Raw genomic sequence first — 27414 nt, 5'->3', positions numbered from 1 at the left:
GTTTTATTTTTTTCTCTGATAGATTCTCTCGGACCTTACTTACTTCCAATTTTAACATTGATTCCTATGGGAACCCATGTTTCACAAAGTCGTTTCACTCAAAAATTGCGATTTTCAGGAATGCAACCATAACTTTTGTGAAGACTTACTATATATAAAAAATAAAAATGGGCATCATGAAAATGTATTTTCAACATGTGCATGAACCCACATTTTAAAAGTGCATTTCAATAACTTAACGTTATCTATCCTCTAATATTTAGAGCTGTAATTTTCCTGACAGGCTAAATTTTACAGGTTTGACATGTTAATATAATATAAACAATCAAGGGGAAGAATTCCTTTTTTTGCTTTGTATAATAAAAACATAAAACTGTTCTTTTTAATTAGGTTTATAATTTAATTGTCCATCATCCAAAGGGAATCCTCCTCAGTTACTCAAAACTGCTTAATGGGGTAAACTTCTACATATACACTAAAGATACTCAGCTCCATTTTTCTGGATACTTCCTCAACTCAAAAGTAGCTGCTATTCTTTGCAACTACCTGCCCAATAATGAGAGCTGAATGAGCAGAAAATTGCTGCAGTTAAAGGGTGATAAAAATTGATGCCATGCCATCTGTGGGCTTCTGCCTCTGTCTTCTAGTGCGGCTGAAACCCTAATGTACATCAGCATTTTCATATATTCCTTCACTTTTACTTTCCATTCTTCCCTCATCCCTCCTCAAACTACAACTCAATCAAGATACTGTGACCTGTGTCATCACCTGTCGCTGGACATGCACTTCATCTTTCTTCAAACTTCATCGTCCCACCATATCGAAGTAAATTAATCTGCTCAATGTCACTTTTAAACCCATCTGTGGTTTTGTCTCACCATCCCTCCATGATCCCCTCCAATAACACACCCCTTACACACACTCTACTTCTTGCTTATTCCCATGACCTTCGTTCCACAATCAGCAGCTGCCATTTTAGGCCTGCGTTCTGGAATTCCTTCAATTCCTCTTGACTAGTCACCTTCCCCCTTACCTTATTTAAACAAAACCCTCCCTCTGAATAGGATTCAGCTTCCCTCCACTCTCTTCATCTATCAACCCAACCAACACTTACTGTCCCTGACATAATATTCTGAAATGTCTTTTTCAAATATTGTGTAATAGAAGTTAATATTTTAAGTAGCTTGGAATAACTGTTGTAAAAAAACATTTGTCTTGGAAATCAAACTCACTGGAGATTAAAAATTAAGCATTGGTACTTACCAGATCATTGCAGTGAGAGGCATCAGAGACAATCACAGTAAGTCTGGTCACAATTTTAATTGGTTTTGATTTCCCCTATTTGACAGAAATTCTATTAAGCTTATCAGTTTAATTATTTCCTGTTCTACATGTTAACCATCATGACAAAGTATATTTGTCTTTGAGCCTTAAACATTAATGTTCTGTCATACTTAAGGTTTAAAATATTTGTACAAGTCACCTGCAGCAGCACTGTAAGTCACCCCTTGAGAAAAACGTAGGCACAATCATGAGCTATTATTAGTGTTTAGAATGCATTATTACCCTAATGTTGAGAATTCTTCAAGCTCTAAAAGGTTTAATATGGCTATCATGATCAAAAATCTATCCCTAGACTATCTACTTTAATTACAGTCCATATTTTTTCTCCTAGATTGTTATAAATGTATGAATGTCAAAATCAGAGTGTTCTGATGAAAGGTCATCAACCTGAAACATTAATCGTTTATCTCTACAGATGCTGTCTGACACGCTGAGTATTTCCAGCATTTTCTCTTTTCATTTCAAATCTATTTCAGATTTCCAGCATCTGCAGTATCTTGTTTTTGTATTTCAAATGCTCTTGGTAATGATCTGGTCCTCAGAAACTGAGGCGGGTTGAACAGATTCAGTGCAAGTATGCATCAATATTAGCTCAATCACTTGGGAACCCTGAAATTACACATGCATTCTTCTAGTAAGGTTCAATGGTTAACAATCGCCAGTGGAAATCCTGAACAATTTCACTATCTTTAACAAAAGGAGTTATGCCTAGTTTTAGGACTCTGGATGAGAATCGTTCACTAGGAAAATTTACTGAACCAGTAGGGAAGCTGCAGTAATGAAAACAGAAACAACTGTTTGGAATGATGAAATATTCTTTGCAATCACACATAAATATATTCACATAAAGCGTTAACAAATTCATTATTACAGAACCTAGTCTTAAGCCACATCTATATACATATATATGCTGAATACACCTGGCAAACCAAAGAATTAAGGAATACACTCCAACACAATTCAAAAATGTAAAGTCAGAGATCATTGAAATGCATTTGCATAGAAATGTCAAAAATGATGAAAATCTGATTTAAAAAGTGGAATTTATGCATAACCAGATTAATGGAAGATGTTGTCTATAGTTCTTGTTTATAATTATTTATATGAAAATGTGCATACAACTAGCCACTTTATACTGTTCCTTGCAATAAAACTATGGAAAAGGTGAAGGATAATGATTAACAGAAAAAAACAACAATTGCCACATTCATTGAATAGGAACTGTGAAGACAGTTCCAACATAAAAGACAGAAAAAGTTACACTGATTACACAATAACACCAGGGCATCATTAATAAATTTTTGCACAGTACTCAAATATTGTGTAATAAAAATACAATGCCATTGTCAATTCCACGATTGCAGTGGTTCTTAATGTCTTGTCCGCAGATCACTGATGGTCCATGGGCGTCCTCCAGGTTGCCCATGGGCTGGTTCAAAATGCAAGTCAATGATGTGCAATGCCATGATCAAGGCCATATGAGGGGTTAGGCCAGAACCCTCATTCCCACCATTTGGTAACACCACATAACCACATGCAGGGTGCAATCGTCAAAAACACAAACAATAATGTGGTTTTACAAGCAAGGTTATGTTACTGTTACAACACACAATTGCGAGATTAAATTTTCAACACATGTGGGTCTGAAAACAAAGAACAGGAGCCTAACAGGAGAATGAAGTTATGGAGCTTGGTACCAGACATCACCTCATTGGTGTCTCATCAAAAGCAGCAGCGTACTTCCCATTAGCTCTGATGAGATTTTTTGAGGTGGCAAGTGAATGCAGGAGGGTTGGGACTGGTAGGTGGTCCGCGGGGTCTTTTGCCCTACCTGAGTGGTCTGCGGTTGAAAAGACTGAGAACCACTGCACGATAGTAGGCATAACAGGAACCAAAATTATACTTCCCAAAATGTACTGTACACTGAAAACATATATTGTGAAATTCATTTAAGTACGTACCTGCACAATAGGTGGAGATGGGAAGAGTTCTGTAACAGATATTGGTTTGGCAATTTCCTGGAAAACATTTTATTGTTGTAATAAATGCCAAACGAGAAAGGTTTTTTTGAATTGAAATACACAATTTGCACTTCTGTTGTCTCACTGATGGTCAAAATGTAAATGTTCATAACACATCTGAAATTGTATGTTAATAAATTCAGACAAATACAATAAATTCTAGCATATAATTCAAGGTATTCATTGCAATAAAATTTTACTCGGTAATGTAATCATGGAATGCAACAACTTGCATTTATAGTAAATTTCACTATCAAAAACTTAATTATGTTCAAAAAGAGATTTCTCGAAGTTTTTCACCTTGCACTCATCAAGGCAGCTCGTAAGAAACACCAACAGTAAAGGGAACAACAATTTACACTGCATGAGAAAAGAGTGGCTTGGCAGTTAACTGTTTCCTGCTACATTCTCCATGGCAACACCTCTACCAATTAGAGTCCACTAGCCAACTAATCAGACTCTTCTCTTGCAGTATAAACTGCTGGTATTTCTTGCAGGCTGTCCTGATGAGTGCAAGACGAAAAGCTTGGGTAGCATATCTTTGTTCAGCAATACTTCAGTTATGTATTGCTAAACAACTACTTAATTCCGTTCCTTCCTGTATATATGTAGTTATTAAGTAACACATTTGTTACTTAAAGGTGGCAATAAGAGGCCAGAAGCCAAATGCCAAGTGACTAGGGATTGCGTGGTGACAGGGAGGAGGACTTGGAAGGAGCAGAGATTGGAGGTAGAACATTTCAGGGTTGGAAGAGCAGTAGATTGTTTAAATGAACCAGAGTCTTCAAAAGACCAAATGTAGAAGCATTAAGATGGGTCAGGGAGGTGTGGATGGAGGGTATACGTAATGGTGGATGGTGAGCCACCTTTGTCTCAGTTGTTTGGTGCAATTCCTGAAACTTGGACAGCTTTTTATTTATAAAGAAAGATAAACTCACAGCTCAGGGAAGATTGCTTTGTTGCCAAGCCAAAACTTCAGGATACAAAAGCAAAATACTGTGGATGCTAGAAATTTGAAATAAAAACCGAAAAAACTGGAAATACTCAGATTAAGCAGCAGTGTGGAGACAGGACATGCAGTTAACGTTTCAGGAGGATGACCTTTCATCAGAACTGGGCTTCACGATGGTTGAGAATTCTGATGACAGGTAATCAGCTGTATTTGGGAGGCTTTTGGAGTGATCAGAGAGGAGTAGGTAAGTCAATGTAGAATTTTACAATGTATTTCAAAACTGGCTAATTTTGGTGTTTATTTTGGTGTAAATTTTATTACTCTTTCAACACTAAAGACAACATTTACTCTGTGTACTATGTTCTACTCTTGATTGGTGATGTGCAAAAGCAGTGCCAGCTTTTCCTTAAAGATGTTATTGATTGCTTTTGTGGTAGTTGCCGATTGTTCAGTTTTCAGCGATTTTAGACTTTTTTAAAAAAACGAATGCAAAATCACCATGCCTAAAAGACAAAGGACAGACACTAAACGATAGAAAGGATAATTAGACTATATAAACCAATTTGAATTGGGACATTAATAAAGCTTCCATACCTGCCTTTTTCCTTGAAATTCAGCCACATGGTTAATTGCAACTGTTGAATAACCAACTAAGGGACAGAAAAATTAAATCATTAATAATGCTCATGCTGCAGCAGTACAGCAGCATATAATTATTTATGTGTCCTTTCATCCACGTTCATACTTTAAAAAAATATTTATTCGTTCATGGGATGTGTACGTCGCTGGCTAGGCCAGCATTTATTGCCCATCCCTAATTGCCCTTGAGAAAATGGTGGTTAGCTGCTTTCTTGAACTGCTGCAGTCCATCTGTTGTAGGAACACCCAAGGTGCTGTTAGGGAGGGAATTTCAGGATTTAGACCCAGCAGTGAAGGAACGGAGATACGTTTCCAAGTCAGCCTGGTATGTGGCTTGGAGGGGAAATTGCAGGAGGTGGTGTTCTCATACATCTGCTGCCCTTGTCCTTCTAGGTGGTGCTGTCAAAGGCACCTTGGTGAGTTGGCGCTGTGCATCTTGTAGATGGTACACACTGACACTGTGCATTGGTGATGGAAGGAATGAATGATGAAAATGGTGGGATGGGATGCCAGTCAAGCAGGTTTTATCCTGGATGGTATCAAGCTTCTTGCATGTTGTTGGAGTTGGACTCATTCAGGCAAGTGGAGAATAATTCTATCACACTCATGGCATGTGCGTTGTAGATGGTGGACAGGCTTTGGGGAGTCAAGAGTCAAGTTACTTGCTGCTGAATTCCCAGCCTCTGACCTGCTCTTGTAGCCACAGTATTTATATGGCTGGTCCAGTTCAGTTTTGGGGTCAATGGTAACCTCAGGATGTTGATAGTGGGGGAATTCAGCGATGGTAATGCCATAAAATGTCAAGGGGAGATGGCTAGATTCTCTCTTGTTGGTGACGGTCATTGCCTGTCACTTGTGTGGTAAGTAACATCGCTGCCACACATCAGCCCAAACCTGAATATTGCCTAGGCCTTGCTGCATAGTGACATGACCTGCTTCTGTATTTGAATTGCAAATGGTATTAAACATTGTGCAATCAGCCGCAAACATACGCCACTTCTGACCTTATGATGGAAGGAAGATCATTGATAAAGCAGCTGAAGATGTTTGGACTCAGGATATTACCGAGGAATTCTTACAGCGATGTCCTGAGGCTGAGAAGATTGATCTCCAACAACCACAACCATCTTCCTTTGTGCTAGGTATGACTCCAACCAGTGGAGAATTTCCCTCCATTCCCATTGACTTCAGTTGTGCTAAGGCTCCTTAATGCCACACATTGTCAAATACTGCCTTGACGTCAAGGGCAGTCAATCTCACCTCACCTCTAGAGTTCAGCTTCTTTGTCCATATTATGACCAAGGCTGTAATGAGGTCAGGAGCTGCGTGGCCCTGGAACCCAAACTGAGCAATAACGAGGTTACTGTGAAGCAAGTGCCGCTTGATAGCGCTGTCAATGATACATTCTATCACTTTACTGGTGATCAAGAGTGGACTGATGGGGTGGTAATTGGTCAGGTTGGATTTGTCCTGCTTTTTGTGGACAGGATGTACCTGGGCAATATTCCACACTGCCAGGTACATGGCAGTAGTATGGCTGTACTGGAGCAGCTTGGCGAGGGGTGCAGCTAGTTCTGGAGCATGAGTCTTCAGTACTATTGCTGAAATATTGTCTGGGCCCATGGCCTTTGCAGTGTCCAGTGCCTTCAGTCATTTGCTGATATCATGTGGAGTGAATTTTATTGGCCAAATCAGCATCTGTGATGCTAAGGAGGCCAAGATGGATCATCCATCCAGCAGATCTGGTTTAAGATGGTTTTAAGTGCTTCAGCCTTATCTTTTGCACTGATGTACTGGGCTCCCCCATCGAGGATGGGGATATTTGTGGAACCTCCTCTGCCTGTTAACTGCTTTACTGTCAACCATCATTCACATCCGGATGTGACAGATTTCTCTCTTGTTGGCTCTTCACCACCTGCCACAGACCTAGTCTAGCAGCTATGTCCTTTAGGACTTGGCTAGCTTGGTCAGTAGTGGTGCTACCTACCCACCCTTGGTGATGAACTTTGAAGTTCCCCACCCAGAGTACATTGTGCCCTTGCCAGCCTCAGTGCTTCCCCCAATTGGTGTTCAACATGGAGGAGTACTGATTCATCAACTGAGGGGGGCAGGAGTTGGTAATTAGCGTGAGGTTTCCTTGCCCATGTTTGACCTGATGCTGCGAGGCTTCCTGAGGCCCAGAGTCGATGTCGAGGACTCCCTGGGCAACTCCGTCCCGACTGCATATCACTTCTGGTGGGTCTGTCCTGTTGGTGGGACAGGACATAACCATGGATGGTGATAGTGATGTCTGGGACATATTCATACTCACCGAATTATATGCTGCAGACAATGTCAGGCTCTTGCTGGACAAGCCTGTGGGACAGCTCCCCCAACTCTGACACAAGCCCCAAGATGTTAATAAGGAAACTTCTGCAGGATTGACAGGGCTGGGCTCGCAATTATTGTTGCAGAAGTTGATGTCAGATGGTCCACCTGGTTTCATTCCTTTTAGAATCTTCATAGCAATTAATATTGGGCCATAACTTCCGTCAAATGGCAATCACAATTGGATTTCCACTTCATTCAATGCAGCAGCACCTTTCTTGCCCACCTTCCGACTCAGGCTGGATAAGAAAGACGCAGTGCAGCAGGTTCCCGAGAACAGGTGAACTGAAGGTAAGGAAGGCATGCCCCGTTTTACAGTACTAGTTTCAGTAAAGCAGGTAGGTTAGACCAAATGATTCCTCGCTCTAAGCAGTGTACTTAAAATTACGCATTTACTGCCAATTTGAGCTGTACTATTACTGGTGAAAATATAATCTAAATAGGGTGCAAAGGAAGACTCTGTCCCCATACAAGTGTGAGATGAGCAGGCATGGACAGGATATGGTAAAGTTAACCATAGCTTTATTGAACTTTTTACCCAGCAAATGATTTAAGTTGACTCACAGGTCACTGGAGGGCAAATGAGACTTTTTTTCCCTATTCTTTCATGGTTGTGAGCTTTGTTGCCCCTCAGGTGTTGGTGGCGGCGAGCTGGCTTCCTGGACCGCTGCAGTCCACTTGGTGTAGGTATACTCAGTGTTGATAGGAAAGGAGTCCAAGGATTTTGACCCAGTGGCAGCAAAGGATCAATGACATAGTTCCAAGTCAGGATGGCATGTGGGTTGGAAGGGAATTTGTAGGTGGTGGTGTTCCCATGCATCTGCTGCCCTTGTCCTTCTAGGTGGTGGAGGTCACAGATTTGGAAGGTGCTGTCAAAGGAGGTTTGGTGAGTTGCTGCACAGCATCTTGTATTTGGTGCACACTGTTACTATTGTATGTTGGTGGTTGAAGGAGTGAATGATTAAGACGAATGAAGTGTCGATCAAGCAAGCTGTCTTGTCTTGGGTGCTATCAAGCTTCAAGTGTCCAAGACACACTTGACTTGTGCCTTGCAGGCGGTGGACAGGCTTTGGGATGTGAGGAGTTGAGTTACTCGCTGCAAAAGTTCTAGACTCTGACCTGCTATTTTAGGCACAGTATGTCTGTGGCTGGTTCATTAAGTCTCTGGTCAATGGTAACCCCCAGGATGTTGATGCTAGAGGGATTCAGTGATGGTAATGCCATTGAATGTCATGGGAAGGTGGTCACTTGTATAGTGCGAAAGTTACTTATCAGTCCAAGCCTGAATGTTGCCTTGCTGCAGACACACACTGCTTCCATAACTGAAGAGTCATAAGTAGTACTGAACATTGTGCAATCAGCAGCCAAGATCCCTACTTGTAACCTCATGATGGATGCAAGATCATTATGAAACAACTGAAGATGGTTGGGTCTAGGAAATACCCCAAGAAACTCCTACAGTGATATCTTGGGGTCGAGATGATTAGCCTCCAACAATCACAACCACCTTCCTGTGTGTTAGGTACATCACAAACCAGTTGAGAGTTTTCATTCCGAGTTCAGCTTTGCTAGGGCTCCTTGATGCCACACTCGGTCAAATGTTGCCTTGACATCAAGGGCAATTACTCTCATCTCGTCAGTTCAGCTCTTTTGTCCACATTTGGACCAAGGCTGTAATGAGGTCAGGAGGCAAGTGGCTTTGATGGAATCCAAACTGAGCAACATTGAGCAGGTTACTCTTGTATAAATACGGCTTGATAGCACTTTCGACAACACCTTCTGTCACTCTGACGATTGAGAGCAGTCTGGTGGGGCGGTAATTGGTCAAACTGTTTGTCGTGGAAAGTAGACAGGATGCATCTCAGAAATTTTCCATATAGATGTCAGTGTTGTTGCTGTTCTGGAACAGTTTGGCTTGTAGCACACAACTAATTCGGGAGCACAAGTCTTCAGTTCTACTGCCAGGTGTTGTTAAGTATTATAGGTTGTTGGCCTTTGCCATATCCAGTACCTTCAGCCATTTCTCGATTGATAGCAGAAGTTTTCCGGCACTGGTCCTAAGTCATGAAAAATTGTTTGAATGAGGAAGCAATGTGTAGCAGTTTAGAGTTCTAGAGTAGGGTGTGTTGAATGTTGTTGTGTACGAGCTTAAATTGGAGACGTTTTTTCCTTGGCTAGGAAAAGGCATCAATTCTGAATTCTATGCAATTCACTCAATGTGACACGTGGGTCTACTACTAAAGGACGAAAAGCAGTTTGTCGTAATTCATAAAAGGACACTTAAAAAAAAGACACTCCAATTAAAAGACGAAGTTTGCACTCCTGGGACATCCAACTAGTCAACTTAACTTAGGAGCAGAAATAATACTCACGATGCGCCGCGGTTTCTATTAGACTTTGCAATCTCTTTCTGTCGGCGGTGTTGACGATGTTTAAATCTACGAAAAGCGTCATGCTTTCACAATGTGACGGGAAGTGTCCGCTCTTCCAGCGGCTCGGTGGATAAATACTTGCCGCTCGCACAGGGCCCCGCACAAAGCCGCCAACCCCGTCCCCCTCACTTTAAACCAAAGAGCAACAAACTCGAAATAAAAACAGGAAATGCTGAAGAAGTTCGGTAATTCTGCGAAGCATTTGTGGAAAGAGAAACCCAGATTAAAGCTTAACGTCGGCGACCTCTCCTCAAAACGAACTCAATCTGAGCCGGAGCCGGGCGATTAGACTACAATTCCCAGACTCCCCTCCAACTCGTTTCGATATCCTTAATAATAACAGGAACAAAACGCTCTCTCCTCGTATTATCGCCAGCAGCTCACCTCAGGTTGATTTTACCACTATCCGTGAGAAAACCACGCAACTCACTCGAGCCAGGGGGAGCCTTTGCGCAGTCGCACTTGCCACTACCCGTGATGCACCGGATCGCTGGCGGTTCACCATTGGTGGAATTTGAAAACTGGGGCGCGCGGTGGGAGCGTTAGTCCCGGAGGGCGCGCGCGCGGTGGCGATTGGAGCAACCGAGTCCGGGCGCTCGGTGTCAGTGTTCCCCGGTGGTCAAGTTTGTATGGTCCAGGTCGGTTACCACCGCTTCTGAACTGCGGGGCTCTTTGTCGTCTGGGTTGGCACCAGCGCCAATCTGCAGCACGGGGAGCCGGTCCCCGTAGTCCAGGTAAACCCATTGCTGTGGGGCTCTCCCTCCCGGGTAGTAGAGTAACTTCTAGTCCTGTACGGGGCGGGGCGGGGGGGAACCAGATTGCCGGACATCACGAACAAATCTGACCCAGAGGGTCCCCGTGTTAACGCTCGCTCCGCGCCTGTGCTCTGTCCATTTGATCTTCCTTCTGGGGACTTTGCGGCCTCTATTCTGACTTTTTATTTAAAAGGGTGTTTGTGTGCTGCATGGTTACAGCGGCTGACCTTTGGATGCGATACTACTCTAGATGGGATGTAAAGGATCCCATGGATTTTATTTGAACAAAATCAGGCAGATTTTCCGTGGCCTGGCTAAACATTTCTTTCTCGACCAAAATGCCTGAAAGCGTTTTTCATAGAATGCAGCACAGAAATGGGTAATTTCGCCCAACCGGTTTGTACTAATTTTTCTGAGCCTCTTCCCTTGCGCATTCCTCTAGTCCTTTCCCCATGAATTTGGCATCCCTCTAAAGGCATCGGTGCTCGTCGCGTCAACATGTTCCATGTTTCAGATGCGCTCTCTCTGGGTGAAATGGTTTCTGCTGAACTCTGGCTATCATATTATGTCTCCTAGTTTGCAAATATCTTGGCAATATTCTAATTCACAGATTTGTTGCTTTGGGACATTGCTATATGCAAATTAGTTCTGGTGCTTGTCTACATAACCGTGGTTGCATTTCAGAGCTAATTCAATGGCTGTGTTGCTTTACTGGAGATTGGGATATGATTAAATATGTGAGATTTTTCTCCCTATTTTTAGTCAAAATTGTATTTTGCAGGCTTGATCTTTAATGTTTTAGCTATTTGCAGGATTTGTTCTGACTAAAGATTATCTCTAGATTATCTCAGTGCCTCTTGTATATAGATTTGACCTGGCGATTATTGGCGTAACATGGAAGTGATTTCAATGAAGCATTTTATTAGGTTCGTCCAACAACAACTATGGCGCTTCATAGGCGTATTGTAGCTATGTATGACATTGAACCTCGTAAGGAAACATCAGGTCAGATTGTTATGATCCCCATAGAGAGAGGGTGAATTTAAACTTTCAGGGTATAGCTGAAGGCAAAGCAAAGTTTCTTGTTTTAAGGCTTTACAAACTAAGAGCAACATTGTCTACTCTTTCAGTAGGCAACTTCTACTGTAACGACAGAACAGAACTTTTCCCTTTTTACTTTTAACACAACTGAAAATCCGCTTCAGTTATATTTTATACTGTCCTTCAAGTAGGCATTCAGTTATCGGGAAACCTGTTCTTTTTTGTGAAGTTATCCGCTTTGGTAGGGAAAAACAGAAATGCAGAGTATTTCCTAAATGGGGAGAGATTGGGAAGTGTTAATGTCCAAAGAGACCTGGGTGTCCTTGTTCACGAATTACTGAAAGCTAACATGCAGGTACAGCAAGTAACTAGAAAAACAAAATGTGTGTTGGCCTTTATTGCAAGAATAATTGAGTACAGGAAGAAAGATGTCTTGCTGCAATTGTATGGAGTCTTGGTGAGACCACACCTGGAGTATTGTGTAGAGTTTTGGTCTCCTTACTGAAGGAAAGATACACTGCCACAGAGGGACTGCAACGCAGGTTCACCAGACTGATTCCTGGAATGGCAGGATTGTCTTATGAGGAGACATTGAGAAGACTGGGCCTGTATTCTCTAGGGTTCAGAAGAATGAGGTGATCTCATTGAAACATACAAAATTCTTACAGTGCTGGATAGGGTAGATGCAAGAAGTTTCCTCTGATTTGGGGGTTGGGGGGTGGATCTAGAATCAGCAGACACAATCTCAGAATAACGGGTAGACCATTTAGGATTGAGATGAGGAGGAATTTCTTCATTAAGAGGGTAGTGAGTCTTTGAAATTCTCTATCCCGAGGACTATGTTCAAGGCATAGATCAGGCATCAAGAGACATGGGGATAATGCAGTAAAATGGCGTTTGAGGTAGAAGATCAACCATGATCTAGTTGAAGGGTGATGCAGGCTTGAAGAGCCAAATGGCCTACCCCTGCTCCTATTTCATGTGTTCCTATGTTCCTATCTTTTGCCATGTATCTGAGTAATTACATTTTAAACCATACTCTTGTTTTGTGGCCAGCTTTCTATCCATTCTGCTGCTTGTCCCCTGACTCCCATGTTCTGCCCTTTGATATGAGTCTACTAGTGGCACCTTGGCTTTTTCGAAATCCAAATATAGTTTGGACAATTTTCTGAAGAGAAAAGTTGTAGGTCTGTAGGGAAAATGTATTGGGGATAGCACTTGCAGAGAGTTGGCACGGACGCAAGGAGCTGAATATCCTCCTTTGCTGTTACTATTCTATGACTCTGGCCCAAATCTTCAGGTCACAGTGATGCTGAGGTGATTGCCACTGACTGTGAAGATAATTGCGACCCTTTTTCCATCCTTGCAGCCGGGTCTTCCTGTCCTAGCTGCATCAGCGGTGCTTGAGCACAGCCATGCACGGAGAGCAGTGGCAAAGAGGGGGCAGTGGAGGTGGCACGCCCCCTTTTTACAAGATCAGCTGTCATGTTCGTGTAAACTTTTAAATGTCTTAAGGTTTTCAGTGGAGTATGTGAATCAATGGGTGGATATTCGAGTCGGGGGGGTGGGTTGGGTTGTGCTGTTAACCAGAGTTACAGCGGGAGAAGACTAGGGTAAGTATTGCGCATCTAGACCAAGTCTCCGATCCTTAGCTCAGTGTTGGAGAAATTATGATGTCAGGGGCAGCCCAAATCAGCCATCAGCAGTTTTAACTTCCCGGCAATTACCGCGCATGTGTATGGGTCAGGCCCTCCGATGGGTCCTAAAATGCAACAGCGGCAGACATCTCATCATTCGCCGTTGACGTCAGAAGATCCAGCCTATATCTGCAGATCTGCATTTTATCTTTTTGCCTGTTACTACTTCAAATAATTCATTTAAGATTAGTCAAATATAACCTTCTCTTTGGAATCTGTGCTTTATTATATTTTCAATTTCTGGATGCATCTCTGTTATCCTTTGGTTAAGGATTCCATTATCTTTCCTACCACTGATATTAAGCTAATTGGTCTGTAGTTCTCTGGGCTTGTTTTATCTCTATTTTGTGTATGGGAACTGCATTAGTTGTCCATTAGTCTTCTGGCACTGTTTACTTTTCTAATTAAGTTTTGTATCTTTCAATGCTTCTGTTATTTCTTCCTGATGTTTAGGTATGTATGGATTCAATGCATTTGGACTAGGGATTTTATCCTCTTGATTAAATGTTTTTATATTTTGCATTCTGTAAGTTGTGCTGATTTACTTTTGCTTGCTCTGCAGGGCTTGTGTACAATACGTACTGATCTCTGCTCTGTTTCTAAAAACTTCTGGTTTGGTATATATGGACTAAAATGTTAATGCATACTCCCTACTCTGTGGCCACCGTTTTTTTTGTTATTAAGTATGAATCAGCTACAAAAACAGATTTTTGTATTGGCAGATCAGTGGCATGAATTGACTGCTGTTCCAGCTGCCAGTGAGATCTGAAGCATCAATTTGAAACCTTGTTTGCAATGCTGCTTGGACTAATTCTGAAAGTACAATATTGTAAATGAAAAAAAAAGACTTGCATTTATATAATGCTTTTCATGACCAGTGGCCCCCTCAAAGTGCTTTGCAGCCAATGAAGTACCTTTTAAATTATAGTTACTGTTGTAATGTAGGAAAAGTGGCAGCTAATTTGCACTGAGCAAACTGTCTCAAACAGCAATGTGATAATGACCAGATAATCTATTCTCGTGATGTTGATTGAGGGGTAAATATTGACCAGGACACTGGAGATTGCTCTTCTGCAAAATAATGCCATGGCCTCTATTGCATCCACCTGAGAAGGCAGATGGGGCCTCGTATTTGTCTTGTGAAACATGTAATTTAGATATCATTTGCATGAAATTTAATGAACAAAGTTGTATTATCACATGACTGATACAAGCCAAGGTACAGAGATCATGTCAATTGAAATAAACCCTGAATTGTATGACATAAGTTCCAAATGTTTCCATATTTGCAGAAAATAGAAACTTTCAGCTAGTTGCATCCAGCATTTATTACACTTCACAACTTCAAGGACTTTTCAACTTTAAAAAAAATAAAATGTAATTTGCCAACAATTGTTTCTTAGCAGAATGGAACCAGTGTTAAACTCTAAGTTGTCATTTATACAATCGCAAGGAATTGTGAATGACGAACAGGAGATATCTACTGCAGAGGATTTTGAAGACATAAAAAAGGATTTGATCGATGAACTTTGCCAGGAAGAAAGTTCAAATGCGTCACATGTGGTAAATACATAATACGATTTGGCTGCATGTAGCAAGATTTGGACAACATTCAGGCTTGGGCTGATGAGTGGCAAGTAGCATTTGTATCATGCAAGTTCCAGGCAATGACCAATAGGACAGAGTCTAACCACCTCTTCTTGCCATTCAATTGCATTACATCAAATTCCCCATCAAAACCTTGAGGGTCACCATTGACTAGAAGCTTAACTGGACACAAATATTGTGACTAGTATAGCAGCTCAGAAGTTGGGTATTCCGAACTCAAAATCACTCTGCCATCTTCTAGTCACAATTCAAGAGCGTGATAAAACCCTGCCCGATTAGCTGGATGGGTGAGGCTGCAACAGCACTTGATGTTTTACACCATCCTGAACATAGCAGTCCAAAAGATATGCACCCCACCAACCAGTTTGCCAATCCATTCCCTTCGTGACACACAAGAACACAAAATAGGAGCAGGAGTAAACCAAATGGCCCATCGAGCCTGCTCCACCATTCAATATGGTTGTGGCTGGTCTTGGGCTTCAACTTCACTTTCCTGCCCACTCGCCATATCCCTTGATTCCCTGAGGACCAAAAATCTGTCTATCCTAGTCTTAAATGTATTCAATAATTGAGTATCCCCGATTATCTGATGTAGAGAATTCCACAACCTTTTAAGTGAAGTAATTTCTCCTCGTATCTGTCCTAAATGATTGGCCCCTTATCCTGAGACCATGCCCCTGTGTTTTAGACTCCCCAACCAGCAGAAGCAACTTCTCAGCATGCACCCTATCAAGCCCCTTCAGAATCTTGTATGTTTCAATACTTCTAAACTCCAGAGAAGATATGCCCAATTTACTCAGCCTCTCATCATAGGACAACCCCCCCTCATTCAGGCGATTCCAGTATATCCTTGAATGTTGAGACCAAAATTGCACACAATGCTCCAGATGTAGACTTGTCAAAACCAAGTATAACTGTAGCAAGACTTCTTTATTCCTGTATTCCAATCCCCTTGTACTAACGGCATGCCATTTGCCTTCCTGATTTCTTGCTTTACCTGAATGCTAACTTTTTGCATTCTTTGTATGAGTACAGCCAAATCTCTTTGAACATCAATACTTACAAGTTTCATGCCTTTTTTAAAAAAAAATCACTTTTCTGTTCTTACAACCAAAGTGAATAACTTCACAGTTCCCTACATTGTGTGCCATGTGTCATCTTGCCCACTCATCTAATCTATCTATATCACTTTGCAACCTCTTTGTTTTACCTTTCCATCTAGCTTTGTATCATCAGCAGACTTGGATACGTTACTCTCTGTCTCTTCACCCAAGTCATTAATATAGATAGTAAAAATTGAGGCCTCAGCATTGATTCTTGCCGTACTTCACTATTCACTGCCACCAACTTGAAAATGTCCCATTTATGCCCACTCTATTCTTCTTGCCTGTTAACCAATCTTCTATCCATGGTAATATGTCATCCCCAACTCCATGAGCCCTTATCTTGCCTATTAACCTTTTGTGTGGCTCCTTATCGAATGCTTTTTGGAAACCAAGATAAACTACATCTACTGGTTCCCCTTTATCTACCTATTAGTTACACTCTCAAAAAGCTCTAATAAATTTGTCAACATATTGAGTTGTTCTAATCGTACTATGCCTTTCTAAGTGCATTTTTAAAATTTCCTAATAATGGATTCCAGCATTTTCCTCATGACTGATGTTAGGCTAATTGGCCTGTAGTTCACTGTTTTTTCTCTTCCACATACCTTTCTTGAAAAGTGTTGTAACATTTGCCAACTTCCAATCTGATGGAACCGTTTCTGAATCTATGGAATTTTTGAAAATCATAGCTAGAGCATTCACTATCAGTGTAGCTATCTCTTTTAGAGCCTTAGGGTGTAGGTCATCAGGCCCTGGGGATTTGTTGGATTTTAGTCCCTTAATATTCTCCAAGATGTTTTCTCTGCTGATATTAATTTCCTTGCTCTTCTTAGCCACTTGGTTATCGTCTGTTTCTGGAATGTTTCTTGTGACTTCTACTGTTTAGATAGGTACAAAATATTTATTAGACACTTCTACTATTTCCTCATTCCCCATGGTAATTTCTCCTGTCTCTGCTTCTAAGGGGCCGACATTAACCTACTTATAAAAGCTCTTAAATCTGCTTTTATATTTCTTGCTAGTTTCTATTTTTTCCATTTTTATCAACTATTTGGTAGCCCCTTTCTGGTTATTAAAACACTCCCAATCCTCAGACTTGCTACCTTTTTTTTGCAACATTGTAAGCCTCTTTTTTTTAATCTAATACTCTCCTTAAATTTCTGAGTGAGTCACAGATGGGTCTTGCTTGCTGAGTGTTTGTTTTCAATGGATGCATTTTCGTTGAACGTTTTGTTTCCCACTGTTCATTTATGGCCATACATTTTAGCCTATTTACCCAATTAAACGAAGCCAGTCCTCCCCTCATACCTATGTTTGTGATTAGAGTATGTCATTTTCACACTTAACGTGGAATTCAATGGTATTATGATCACTATTTCCCAGCAGATTTTTTTACTGTGACATTACTAATTAACTCTGCTTTGATAGATTTATCCTTAGTCAGTTCCACAACGTATTGCTCTAAGAAACTGTTAGAAAAACATTCTACAAACTTATCTTTTAGACCACTTTTGCCAATTTGATTGTCCCAGTCTATATGAAGATTAAAGTCCCCCACAATGATTATATTGCTTTTGTTACAAGCTCCAATAGTTTCTTGTTTAATGCTTTCTCCAATGGTGCAACCACTGTTAGGGTGACCAGCATACTATAGCTGCAGTATGTACATACAGCAAGTTACCTAGATTTCTTTGGCAGCACCTCCCAAAACCATAACCTCCACCACTTAAGACAAGGGCAGCAGGTGAAGCATCATGGCATCCAAGTTCTTCAAGGCACAGATCATCCTGACTTGGACATATATTTCCATTCCTTCATTTTCGCTAGATTAAAATCCTGATTATTTTTTCAAATTTAAGCTTGCGAAATGTATCAACTTTATTTTGATGTCTTAAACCATATCTGTTTTTAACAGGCTCTTCAACAAAAATGTTCAAGATCAAAGGATCATATGTGTGTTCATCTTCGTATTAGACCTTTCACTGAAGCTGAAGTCGCACAAAATGAATCTCAGGTTGGTTATCTATATTACTTTGAATTAAACTTTTTTAAAGTTTTGATCCCATTGACATATGTGCTGATATGTCAAACTCGTGCTCTTTCTAGGAGTGTGTGACAATAGAAAACTCGACTAGTGTCATTCTGAAACCACCACGCAATTCCTTGGGTTCCCGATGTAGTGATCGAGGAATTGGCCAAATAGCTCAATGCTTTTCATTTACTCATGTAAGTAACAAATAGTCTGTGTATTCTACAGTTGAGTATCGTGGCAATCTTGAATAGAGGCCTAATTGGTGCATTTGTGTTTTTAAGCAGAGTTCTATATATGATGAGTTACTTTTCTGAGCCTATGCCTTCATGCATTTAAAAATAGGTGATTAGCTACTATTACATTTTTTTTTGTGACAGATTTCTACCGTAAAACTTAATAGCTGTTGCTTTAGGTAACAAAAGTTACTTGATGTTTCTTTTCCTTGGGAAACACTACTAACTAGAAGGGGCAATTCAAAGAAGTATGCTTGGAAACTATCAAGTTAATTTATACACTTTAGTTTAATATCAGATTAATTTAACAACAAATAAGGAAAAAAGATGGATAGCAAGAATGTCATGCATGGTACTAAAATTGTAAGGGCAGTTTTGGAAGATCTAGAGGTTTGTTTCACATTGCTCCGCAACAGAGCAAGTGGAATGCTGATCCACGTAGCAGTAGAATACAAATTGAAGGAACTCATTTTATAATAATAGTGATCTATCAGACCATGTCCAGAGATCTGAGTGCTGCCCTGGAAACAGCGCAGCGATGATCCACAGAATTGATTTCAATGTCAGAAGGCCGTGATGAGAATAGGGAATTATGAATCTCATCCTTGAAAGATGCCAGAGTGTGTAAATTAATAACTTGTGCTGAATAGCTAAATTAGAATAAATGAATATAGGATAAACGGATATGCGTTCAAATTTATAAAAGGCTAGTTTAAGGTTGGAAGAAGTTCTTCTGCCAGAGGATCCACGTATGGAATGGATTTCGAGATAATGGTACAGACGAAGGGGTAATTGGATGCTGTGATGGGCAGACTGTAAGATTATTGGGCTGGAAGTATTGAGATGGGCAAAATTGTGCTGCATTGTCGTGAGAATTCCACCCCCTCACCCCCAAATATTGAGTGTGCTTCATCAGGAAAGGGTGCAGTTACATCGTGGATGAAAATGTTTTCTCAAGGCCCAAATTTGATGAATAGTTAACCTTGCCAACCTTTCCTCAAGCACCAATATGGGTCATGAATGTCAAATAATTCTTTAAGCCGAAGTCCTTTGGCAAAACAGTGTTAATAATCTAGTGTCTAATTGTAAAATGGTTTATTGTTTTGCCTGCTGGCAGGTGATCATTAAGAGCTCTCTGTGCATAAGCTTCCATAAAACTTTGAAAACTGTATATGTACGTTGTAGCTGTATTGGCAAAGTAATATTTTGGAAGAAGTTGAAGTGGTCTAAATATATCTTGGATGAGATATATATATCTGTATGAGGCAAAACTCCTTCAACTGAATATTAACATAATTTTCAGCTAAAATCAGTGGGCAGAATTTTGCCTTCGGTTGGCGAGTGGGCCTCACCGGCTTGGCAGCGGGCGGGCGGGCAGCCAAACTCAGCCGCCGAAACGGGGCCCGCCACCATTTTGAATGCGCTTCCTGTGTGGGGGGGTGGAGGGATTCCCCATCTGTCAAAGTGCGCTCTTTCGCGCACGTGCGCGAAAGTGTGCACTGCTCCCTAAGACTAAGTGCTATCTCCGGGAGATTAGTGACAACTTAAAAATCATGAAAAATAGAAAAATCAAAAAATTATTAACATGTCCCCTTCATGTGACAATGTCACACGAGATGGAACATGTTAATAAATCTCTCATAAACTTTATTAAAGTTTTTAAAAACGAACATGAAACCTCATCCCGCCAGTGGATGAGGTTTCATGTTTTATCAGAAGCCTGCTGAGACTCCTGGCCTGCCCACCAGCCTTAAGGTTGGATGGGCAGGGTCTTTAATTATCTTAATGACCCTGTCAATGGCCTCAATTGGCCATTGACAGGTCGGCGGGCAGACAGCTGATTTCATTGTCCGCCTGCCTTCCTAAAAATTTAAAGGGACCAGGATGACATCGGGGGTTCCTCCCAATGTCATCCCGTGTCATTTTCCCATCGGCGAGCGGGCCCCACCCCCAAATCGCCGACGGGAAAATTCTGGCCAGTATCTTTGACCTAGAGTCCATCAATATTCCTAGCTTCCTTCCGCACATCTGATTTACCAAAACAGTTTTCTTCCATGTGCTCAATTCTGCTCACGTCTACCAAAACACTAACCCATGCCTCATTACTTTGAGGAATGACTTTTCCAATACTTTTCTAGCTGGGCTTTTCATATCAATCCTCCAAAAACTTTAACTCAATTTAAAAGACAATAATGCAATTCTTTGTGCACACTCTGTCCCTTCATATTTCTGGTGCACAGGCTCATTGCTTCAGCAATTTCAAAATTTCCATCTTTTGTTTGCAAATCTCTGTATACTTATGACCCACCCTACCTTTAGATCTGTCCTTCTGCCTGTACCCATTAATCGCTAATGCAAATTGAAGTGAATTATAATGCTAACCCCTTTTTGGGACTATACCAGATCAGACGTACTCCTTGGATGACCAATCCCACCTATGTCTGAGAAAGACAGACCTCACAGACACTCAAATGGGTCTGAAAAACTGATCTAACTCTCCCTCAAAGAAAGGAACTATCAGGAAATATTACCATTCTCCAGACAGTTGTTTTAGTTCGACTATAACAACCCGGATGTTATTAGCGTCCAGGCATCCCCTCAACAATCTAGCTCTCCACTGAAGAGTGTATGGAGATGGGATCTTGAGTTTGGATACAGAAAACTATGTCAGACAATATATTTTCTAAATTTATGTAAAGGTTTATTAAAGAACTGAACATGATAATTCATTTGTAACATTATACTTACCGATTTCTAGAACTGTTAATCTTGTTTCTAATAGAGAATCCAGGTTTTATGTCTTAATAATGTTACAGAGAAATATTTAAAATATCCATCAATATTTAAAGTAGTATTTACCTTGAATCCCTATGTAGAATGCTACTAGGGTTTAGCAAGGATACCTCTATCCCAATTAAGGGGAGAACTATAATCGCTATACTAAAGGAGTGAATCCAACAAATCTAAAAATCCATCTGTGTGGTTTGAATATTTATACCCTAAAAGAGTTAAACCAGTGGGAAGCTTGCTGAGCACTCATACCGGTCAAAATCCTTTGTTCCTGTCAATATCCTTCAAACAAATGATACTGAGAGGTACAGATGTGATCATTTCTTGTAGCCCAGTTTCCAAAATTCAGTTAACAAGCTACTTGGAGTCATCCTTAAGGTTATCTATTGTTAGATTGTAGTATCTTAAATTTATCAATGTCTTGTTGAGATGAAGTAAAGGTCAAGTTCCTGCTGTTTCAGAACTGCCATGCCACAGGATATTGTTATACAATTACACCCGGCATGGTTATAAACTTATTGAACCTTTATCCAGCAGTATAAGGAGATAGATGAATTCTACTTTTAATTTGAACTCTGCTTTTGATTTCAATCTCTAATTCATAGTTTTTAAATCTTTTAACCCCTTTATTTTTAGCTAGATTCTCTATAACTTTGTATTTATAGCTGCATTCCATTTTATTATCTCATGGGATGTAGGCATCATTGGCTAGGCCAGCATTTATTGCCCATCCCTAATTGCCCTCGAGAACTGAGTGCCTTTCAGAGGGTGTTTAAGAGTCATTGCTGTGGTTCTGAGTCACATGTAGGCCAGGTAAGGATGGCAGATTTCCTTCCCTAAAGGACATTAGTGAACCAGATGGGTTTTTACGACAATCAGCAATGGTTTCGTGGTCATCATCCAGATTTTTATTGAATGTGCCATGGTGGGATTCGAACCTGGGCCCCCAGAGCATTACCCTGGATTACTAGTCAAGTGACAATACCGCTACTCCACCGCTGCCTCCTAAAGGGTGTGCTGCACCCTTTGTCCTCTATTTCATTTGATGCTTGGTAAACCAGTTACTGTGCAGTTTCTCTGAGGAATTATCTACCCAGTTTCCACCTCACTCACCGTTCATCTTCTCCAGATTTCTCTGTTTCTTCCCTTGGAATAAACTCTCCTGCCTCCCCAAGTGACCCCTTGTAATGCCATTTTCAAATTCCTAATTATGTGTCTTTTTCCTTCCATTCACCATGATAACACTTCAGCTATTAATCTGCTCAGTCATGCACTCGCTTCCACTCTTAATGCTCTTGTCTGTGGTAAAACCCTTGCCCTGTTTCACCTTGGTACAGCTCCCATAAGTCCAAATAAACAGTTTTGAATAATTTTAACATGCAACTGGTTTCGCCATTTATTACCATATCTGGCTCGACCACGCCAAGCTCTACTAAAACTGTTCACTGTCCTGGGTTCATATTAGAATACCAAACTAACTGTTGGCTTTGTTTTGCTGCCAACTGTGTCCTTGAGTCCCTCTCCCATTCCTGTTTCACCTACTACCTCTTCCAGCAATGTGGAATGATTGAGGTCATCCATTCAGCTGCCTCTGCTGCGACTCTTCCATTCCTTCATCCATCAGGATGAGCTTCCTCCAGGTCCTAGCTCTATAGTTCTCTCATCTCCCCTTGTGGCCTCTCTAAATCCATCGTATCCACAAGTCCAATCTCTTGCTGTCTCGACCTTAAACTGCTGAACACCTAACATCCTTTTCTAGCCCATCGCCAGAATCTTCGGGTCGGCGAGCGGGGGCAGGCCCCGCTCGCCAATGCGTAAAATGACACTCGTTGACACCGGGCTTGCACCACAATGTCACCGTGCGTCATTCAGATCTTCAGTTCGGTGGGCGCACACCGGAGTTGGCTTTCCGCCAAACTGTCAAAGGCTTATTAAGGTCATTTAAAAACCAATTAAAATAATTAACTGAGCTGCCCATCCAACCTTAAGGTTGGCGAGCCGGCGAAGAGCCCAAGTGGCCTTCGCATTTATCATGGAACCTCATCCACGGGCGGGATGAAGTTTCATGAAGGTTTTTAAAGTTTAATAAAAAATTTTAATAAAATTCATTGCCATATCCCTGCTCATGTGACACATGAGGGGATATGTCTTAAAAACTTTTTTTTTCTTCAGTTTGAATTTAAAATTTTTTAATAATCTCCCTGTGGCAGCTCTGTGCCTCAGAGAGATTTCTGCGCTCTTTCGCACGCAGGCCCTGACTCAGCCTACTCCCCCCGCCCGCATGCGCGCGCATCACACTGGGCAGGCCTTAATTGGCCTGCCCATGTAAATTGGTGGCACGCAGCCAATCGCACATGGCAGTTGGCTGTGCGCCCGCTCCCGCCCAAAACCCCCCCCCACCCCCGATGGGGAGAAAATTCCCCCCATGTGTTAGCTGATATTATAACCAGGTCCTTGCTCCTTGTGTACACTGCCTCTTAACCCTTCTCCAGGTCAACATTGGGAAGACAAAAGTTATTCCTTTGGCGCCTGTTGCAATTCCATTGCCTAGCGACTGATTCAAAATACGTTTTTGAAATGAACCATGATTATCAACCCCGTTATTCTCTATGACCCTAAGCTGAGCTGTCACCTCCAGATCCCCTCTATCACAAAAATCGCCTACTTCTATCTCCATAATATTGCCCGCTCCATCCCTGCCTTAGTTCATCAGTTGCTGAATTTCTCATCCATTTTTAATGGCCAGCATCTTCCGGTTGGCAAGCGGGGCCTGCTCGCCAACGTGTAAAATGATACTGGGTGACGTTGGGCGTGCGTACTGGCGTCACTCCACGTCATTTAGATTGTCAGTTCGGCAGGCGCGAATCCCACTCGGATGTGCGCCCGCCGACCTGTCAACGGCCTATTAAGGCCATTAAAAAACCAATTGAACTTGTTAATGGACCTGTCCGTCCAACCTTAAGGTTGGCGGGCAGGCCGGGAGCCCCGGCGGGCTTGTGAAAAAACATGAAACCTCGTCCACAGGTGGGATGAGGTTTCATGAGTGATTTTAAAAATGCAGAATATTTTACAATAAAAGTTATGGACATGTTCCAGCTCATGTGACAGTGTCACACGAGGGGACATGGCAGGGAAATTTTTTTCTAATCTTTATTGAAAGTTTTAAATTGGTGCTGATCTTCCTGAGGCAGCACTTTGCCTCAGGGAGGTCTATGTGCTCTTTCGCGCGCATGCACGAAAGAGCGCACTCCCGGCTGAAATCCCCCTTGCCAGCGCAGGGAGTGCATAGCGCTTCCTGGCGTACGTCACGTAAAATGGCGGTGCACCCCTGATCAGGGGCGCTAATCAGAAGCGCGCCCGCTCCAACACTTTCCCCCCGACGGGGGGATAATGTTGCCTCTGGAACTGACTATTCCAATGCTCCCCTGGCTGGCTTCCAATCTTGAACTCAACCAAAATTCTACTACCTCCATCCTAATCCACTCCCATTTCTGTTCACTAAACATCCTTGTTCACTGCCCTACATTGCCTTCCAAACCTCCAGTGCCTTGAATGTTTTTAAAAAAATTCTCACCCTTGCATTCAAATCCCTCCCTGGCTTGCTGCTTCCCATCGCTATTATTTCCTCCAGCCCTGCCACCCTTAGAACTATATCATCCTCCAATTCTGGACTTGTGTATACCCTACTTCTTTTGTCCTGTGGCAGCCATGCCTTCTGTTTACATTCTAAGCTCTCATATTCCTTCCATCCCTAAAACTTGCCTCTTGGGCCAAACGTTTGCTGTCCTACTTTGACAAATGTTTACAATTCCCAATACTACAGCAGTATTGTTTCACTGCCAGATGACTGCTTTGTTTGATCTAGAGGGAACTGGCCTAAGTGGAAATCTTTTCTTTCTCATGCATATTGATATAAATATGTTAAATAAGCCTATTTCTTTTTTTAAATCCATTATTTCAACTCCTAGGTTTATGGGCCAGAAACCAAACAAACAGAAGTATTTGGAGCAATAAAACCACTTATTAAGGAAGTTTTGAATGGACAGAACTGTTTGGTTTTTACCTATGGTGTCACCAATGCAGGAAAAACATACACGTTTCAAGGTTTGTTTTCTTTTAATGTGCAAAAAAAATTAGATTTTCTTTCCTTCAAAATTTGATGCATTTTGATTATTCTCTTTTGTTGTAGGGCCAGACCACGATATAGGTATCTTGCCACGATCGCTGAGTGTTCTATTTAAGAGTATCGAAGGAAAGATTTATAAAAACATGAATATTAAGCCACAGAGATGCACAGACTTCAGTAGATTAACAGAAATGCAAGTGAAAGAAGAGGAGGCTATTAAAAAATCGGTACTTCACCTGTTTAGAGAGGTAAACAAATGAATTAACCATTGAACCTGTTATTTTTATATTGTTTAAAATGTGTGTGAATAAATATTCTTGTAATTGAGCTGGAATAATTATTGGTCTTAACTTTTCACAAAAGAGGAAAGTGAATGCCAAAACAGCTTTTTGAAGATAATTATGGGTAACTTTCTCTGTATAAATTTGTATATAGAATCATAGAATGGTTACAGTACAAAAGGCGACCCATCATGTCTGTCAGCTCTCTGCAAGAGCAATGCACCTAGTGCCACCCTTGCCTTTTTTCCCATAGCACTGCAATTTTTTCCTATTTGGATAATTATCCAAGTCTCTTTTAAAAGCTGTGATTGAACCTGCCTCCACCACACTATCAAGCAGTGCATTCCAGATCCTAACGACTCATTACATAAAAAATTTTTCCTTTATGTCACCATTGCTTTTTATTGCCATTCACCTTAACTTGGTCAACTCTGGTACTTGGTCCTTCCGCCAATAGGATCAGTTTCTCCCTATCTGCTCACTTCAGACCCTTTATGATTTTGAATGTCCTCAACATTTCCTTCTCCAAAGACAATATTGGCAGCTTTTCCGATCTATTCATGTAGCTGAAGTTCCTCGTCCCTAGAACCATTCTCTTGACTCTTTTCTTCACCATCTGTAATGCCGTCACATCCTTCCTAAAGTGTGGTGCCCAGAACTGGAAGCAATAATCCAGTTGAGGCCGAAACAGTATTTTATAAGGCTCACCAGAACTTCCTTAATGTTGCACTTTGTCTCTATTTATAAAGCCCAGGATCCACTTGTTCTTTATTAACTGCCCTCGCCCAACCTGCTTTGCCATCTCTAAGGATTTGTACACATATACCCCCAGCTCCTTCTACTCCCACACCCCCTTTAAAATTGTACCCTTTTTTTCTTTTTGCCTCTCCCCATTCTTCCTACCAAAATGAATCACTTCACAAATTAGCTGACTTCAAGATGCTAAAATAAAATTAGTAATTAACTTAAGGCCCATCATCCTCTTCAAAATGACAAATCTTCATATTAATTTTGTTGTTACATTAGCCATCATTATTTCAAACAGATTTTTAATCCTGAAGAGGCAGGTTACTCAAGGATAAAGTGCTTTATTAGGAATAAGTTGGGATTGCAATTAAGGCCATTGGTACTTTTAGTTACTGCACTTCAATTGAGAAAACTAAATATTTTTGAGACTTCAATATGCCCATGCAATTAAAAAAGGATAATTGTGATTAGCCAGCATATAGTGCCATCAATGGAAGTCTTGTGGCCCAATGGTAGCATACCTGCCTCTGAACCAGAAAATCTGGGTTCATGTCCCACTCCAGTACTTGATGGCCAAGGAAGGTGTGTTCATAAAGCAGCCAGACAGGTTGAGCATCAACTTGTAAATCCTTCCATATACACCAATGTCAAGTGTAAGATTGGGGGAGATTCCTGGTCAATCATTTGATGTAAAGAAATTGGAGCCTCTACTATCACTGTCCATAGCTCCATGCATGTAAAAATGTATGGTGCCACAGCAACTCTAGCTCGTTGAGGGACTGGATTGCCAGTGTGGATTAGATTGGTGCCAACAGCATGGGGCTCAAATAGTCGTTTGGTGCTACAAAACTTGAGTATTACTGAATAACAAGATTTTTTTTCAAAGTTTTTTGTCTTGCACTCATCAGGACAATTTGCAAGAATACCAAATGTAAAGGGAACAACAGTTTATACTGTATGAGAAGAGAGTGCTGATTGGTTGGCAAGTGGACTCTGATTTGCGAATTGTCCTGATGAGTGCAAGACGAAAAGCTCTCTTTTTCAGTAATACTCAAGCATGGGGTTCGATTCCCCGCTCTGGCTTGAATGATTTGGGACCTGCGTCCTTGGCCTACCCTGGTGCTGAGGTTTGGACCTGCTTTCGGGCAGAGAACTCGAAGAAGTAGTAGCATCATGAGCCCCAGCTAGAATGGAGATGATTTAGTAATTCCCCATCAATCAGCTCATGAAACTGCACTACAAA

The 27414-nt window shown here is 41.3% G+C and overlaps 2 protein-coding genes across 4 annotated transcripts in view; one reads left to right on the top strand and one right to left on the bottom strand.

The window, feature by feature from the left end:
• The window catches only part of rpp30 (ribonuclease P/MRP 30 subunit), a 38230-nt gene extending 28005 nt beyond the window's left edge, over window positions 1-10225 (bottom strand). Inside the window, exons 1-4 of one of the 2 annotated variants that reach the window (XM_078565985.1) lie at window positions 9696-10225; window positions 4912-4967; window positions 3306-3362; window positions 1264-1338 (exon numbers count right to left, since the gene is read on the bottom strand). In XM_078565985.1, coding sequence (XP_078422111.1) covers window positions 1264-1338; window positions 3306-3362; window positions 4912-4967; window positions 9696-9777 — 270 coding nt within the window. In that variant the 5' untranslated portion in view covers window positions 9778-10225. The remainder of the gene's footprint in view (window positions 1-1263; window positions 1339-3305; window positions 3363-4911; window positions 4968-9695) is intronic. The other variant, XM_078565986.1, reaches the window with a different exon arrangement.
• Window positions 10226-10303: 78 nt separating this feature from the next.
• Window positions 10304-27414, top strand: part of LOC144695070 (kinesin-like protein KIF20B) — a 122914-nt gene continuing 105803 nt past the window's right edge. For both annotated transcript variants that reach the window (XM_078565984.1, XM_078565983.1), the window contains exons 1-6: window positions 10304-10489; window positions 14655-14811; window positions 17878-17976; window positions 18069-18188; window positions 24986-25121; window positions 25207-25391. In XM_078565984.1, the coding sequence (XP_078422110.1) occupies window positions 14656-14811; window positions 17878-17976; window positions 18069-18188; window positions 24986-25121; window positions 25207-25391 (696 nt within the window). In that variant the 5' untranslated portion in view covers window positions 10304-10489; window position 14655. The remainder of the gene's footprint in view (window positions 10490-14654; window positions 14812-17877; window positions 17977-18068; window positions 18189-24985; window positions 25122-25206; window positions 25392-27414) is intronic.

Source organism: Cetorhinus maximus, chromosome 20 (assembly GCF_964194155.1).
Source record: "Cetorhinus maximus chromosome 20, sCetMax3.hap1.1, whole genome shotgun sequence".
Classification (NCBI taxonomy): Eukaryota; Metazoa; Chordata; class Chondrichthyes; order Lamniformes; family Cetorhinidae; genus Cetorhinus; species Cetorhinus maximus.
This window is presented reverse-complemented; position numbering and strand designations above follow the sequence as displayed.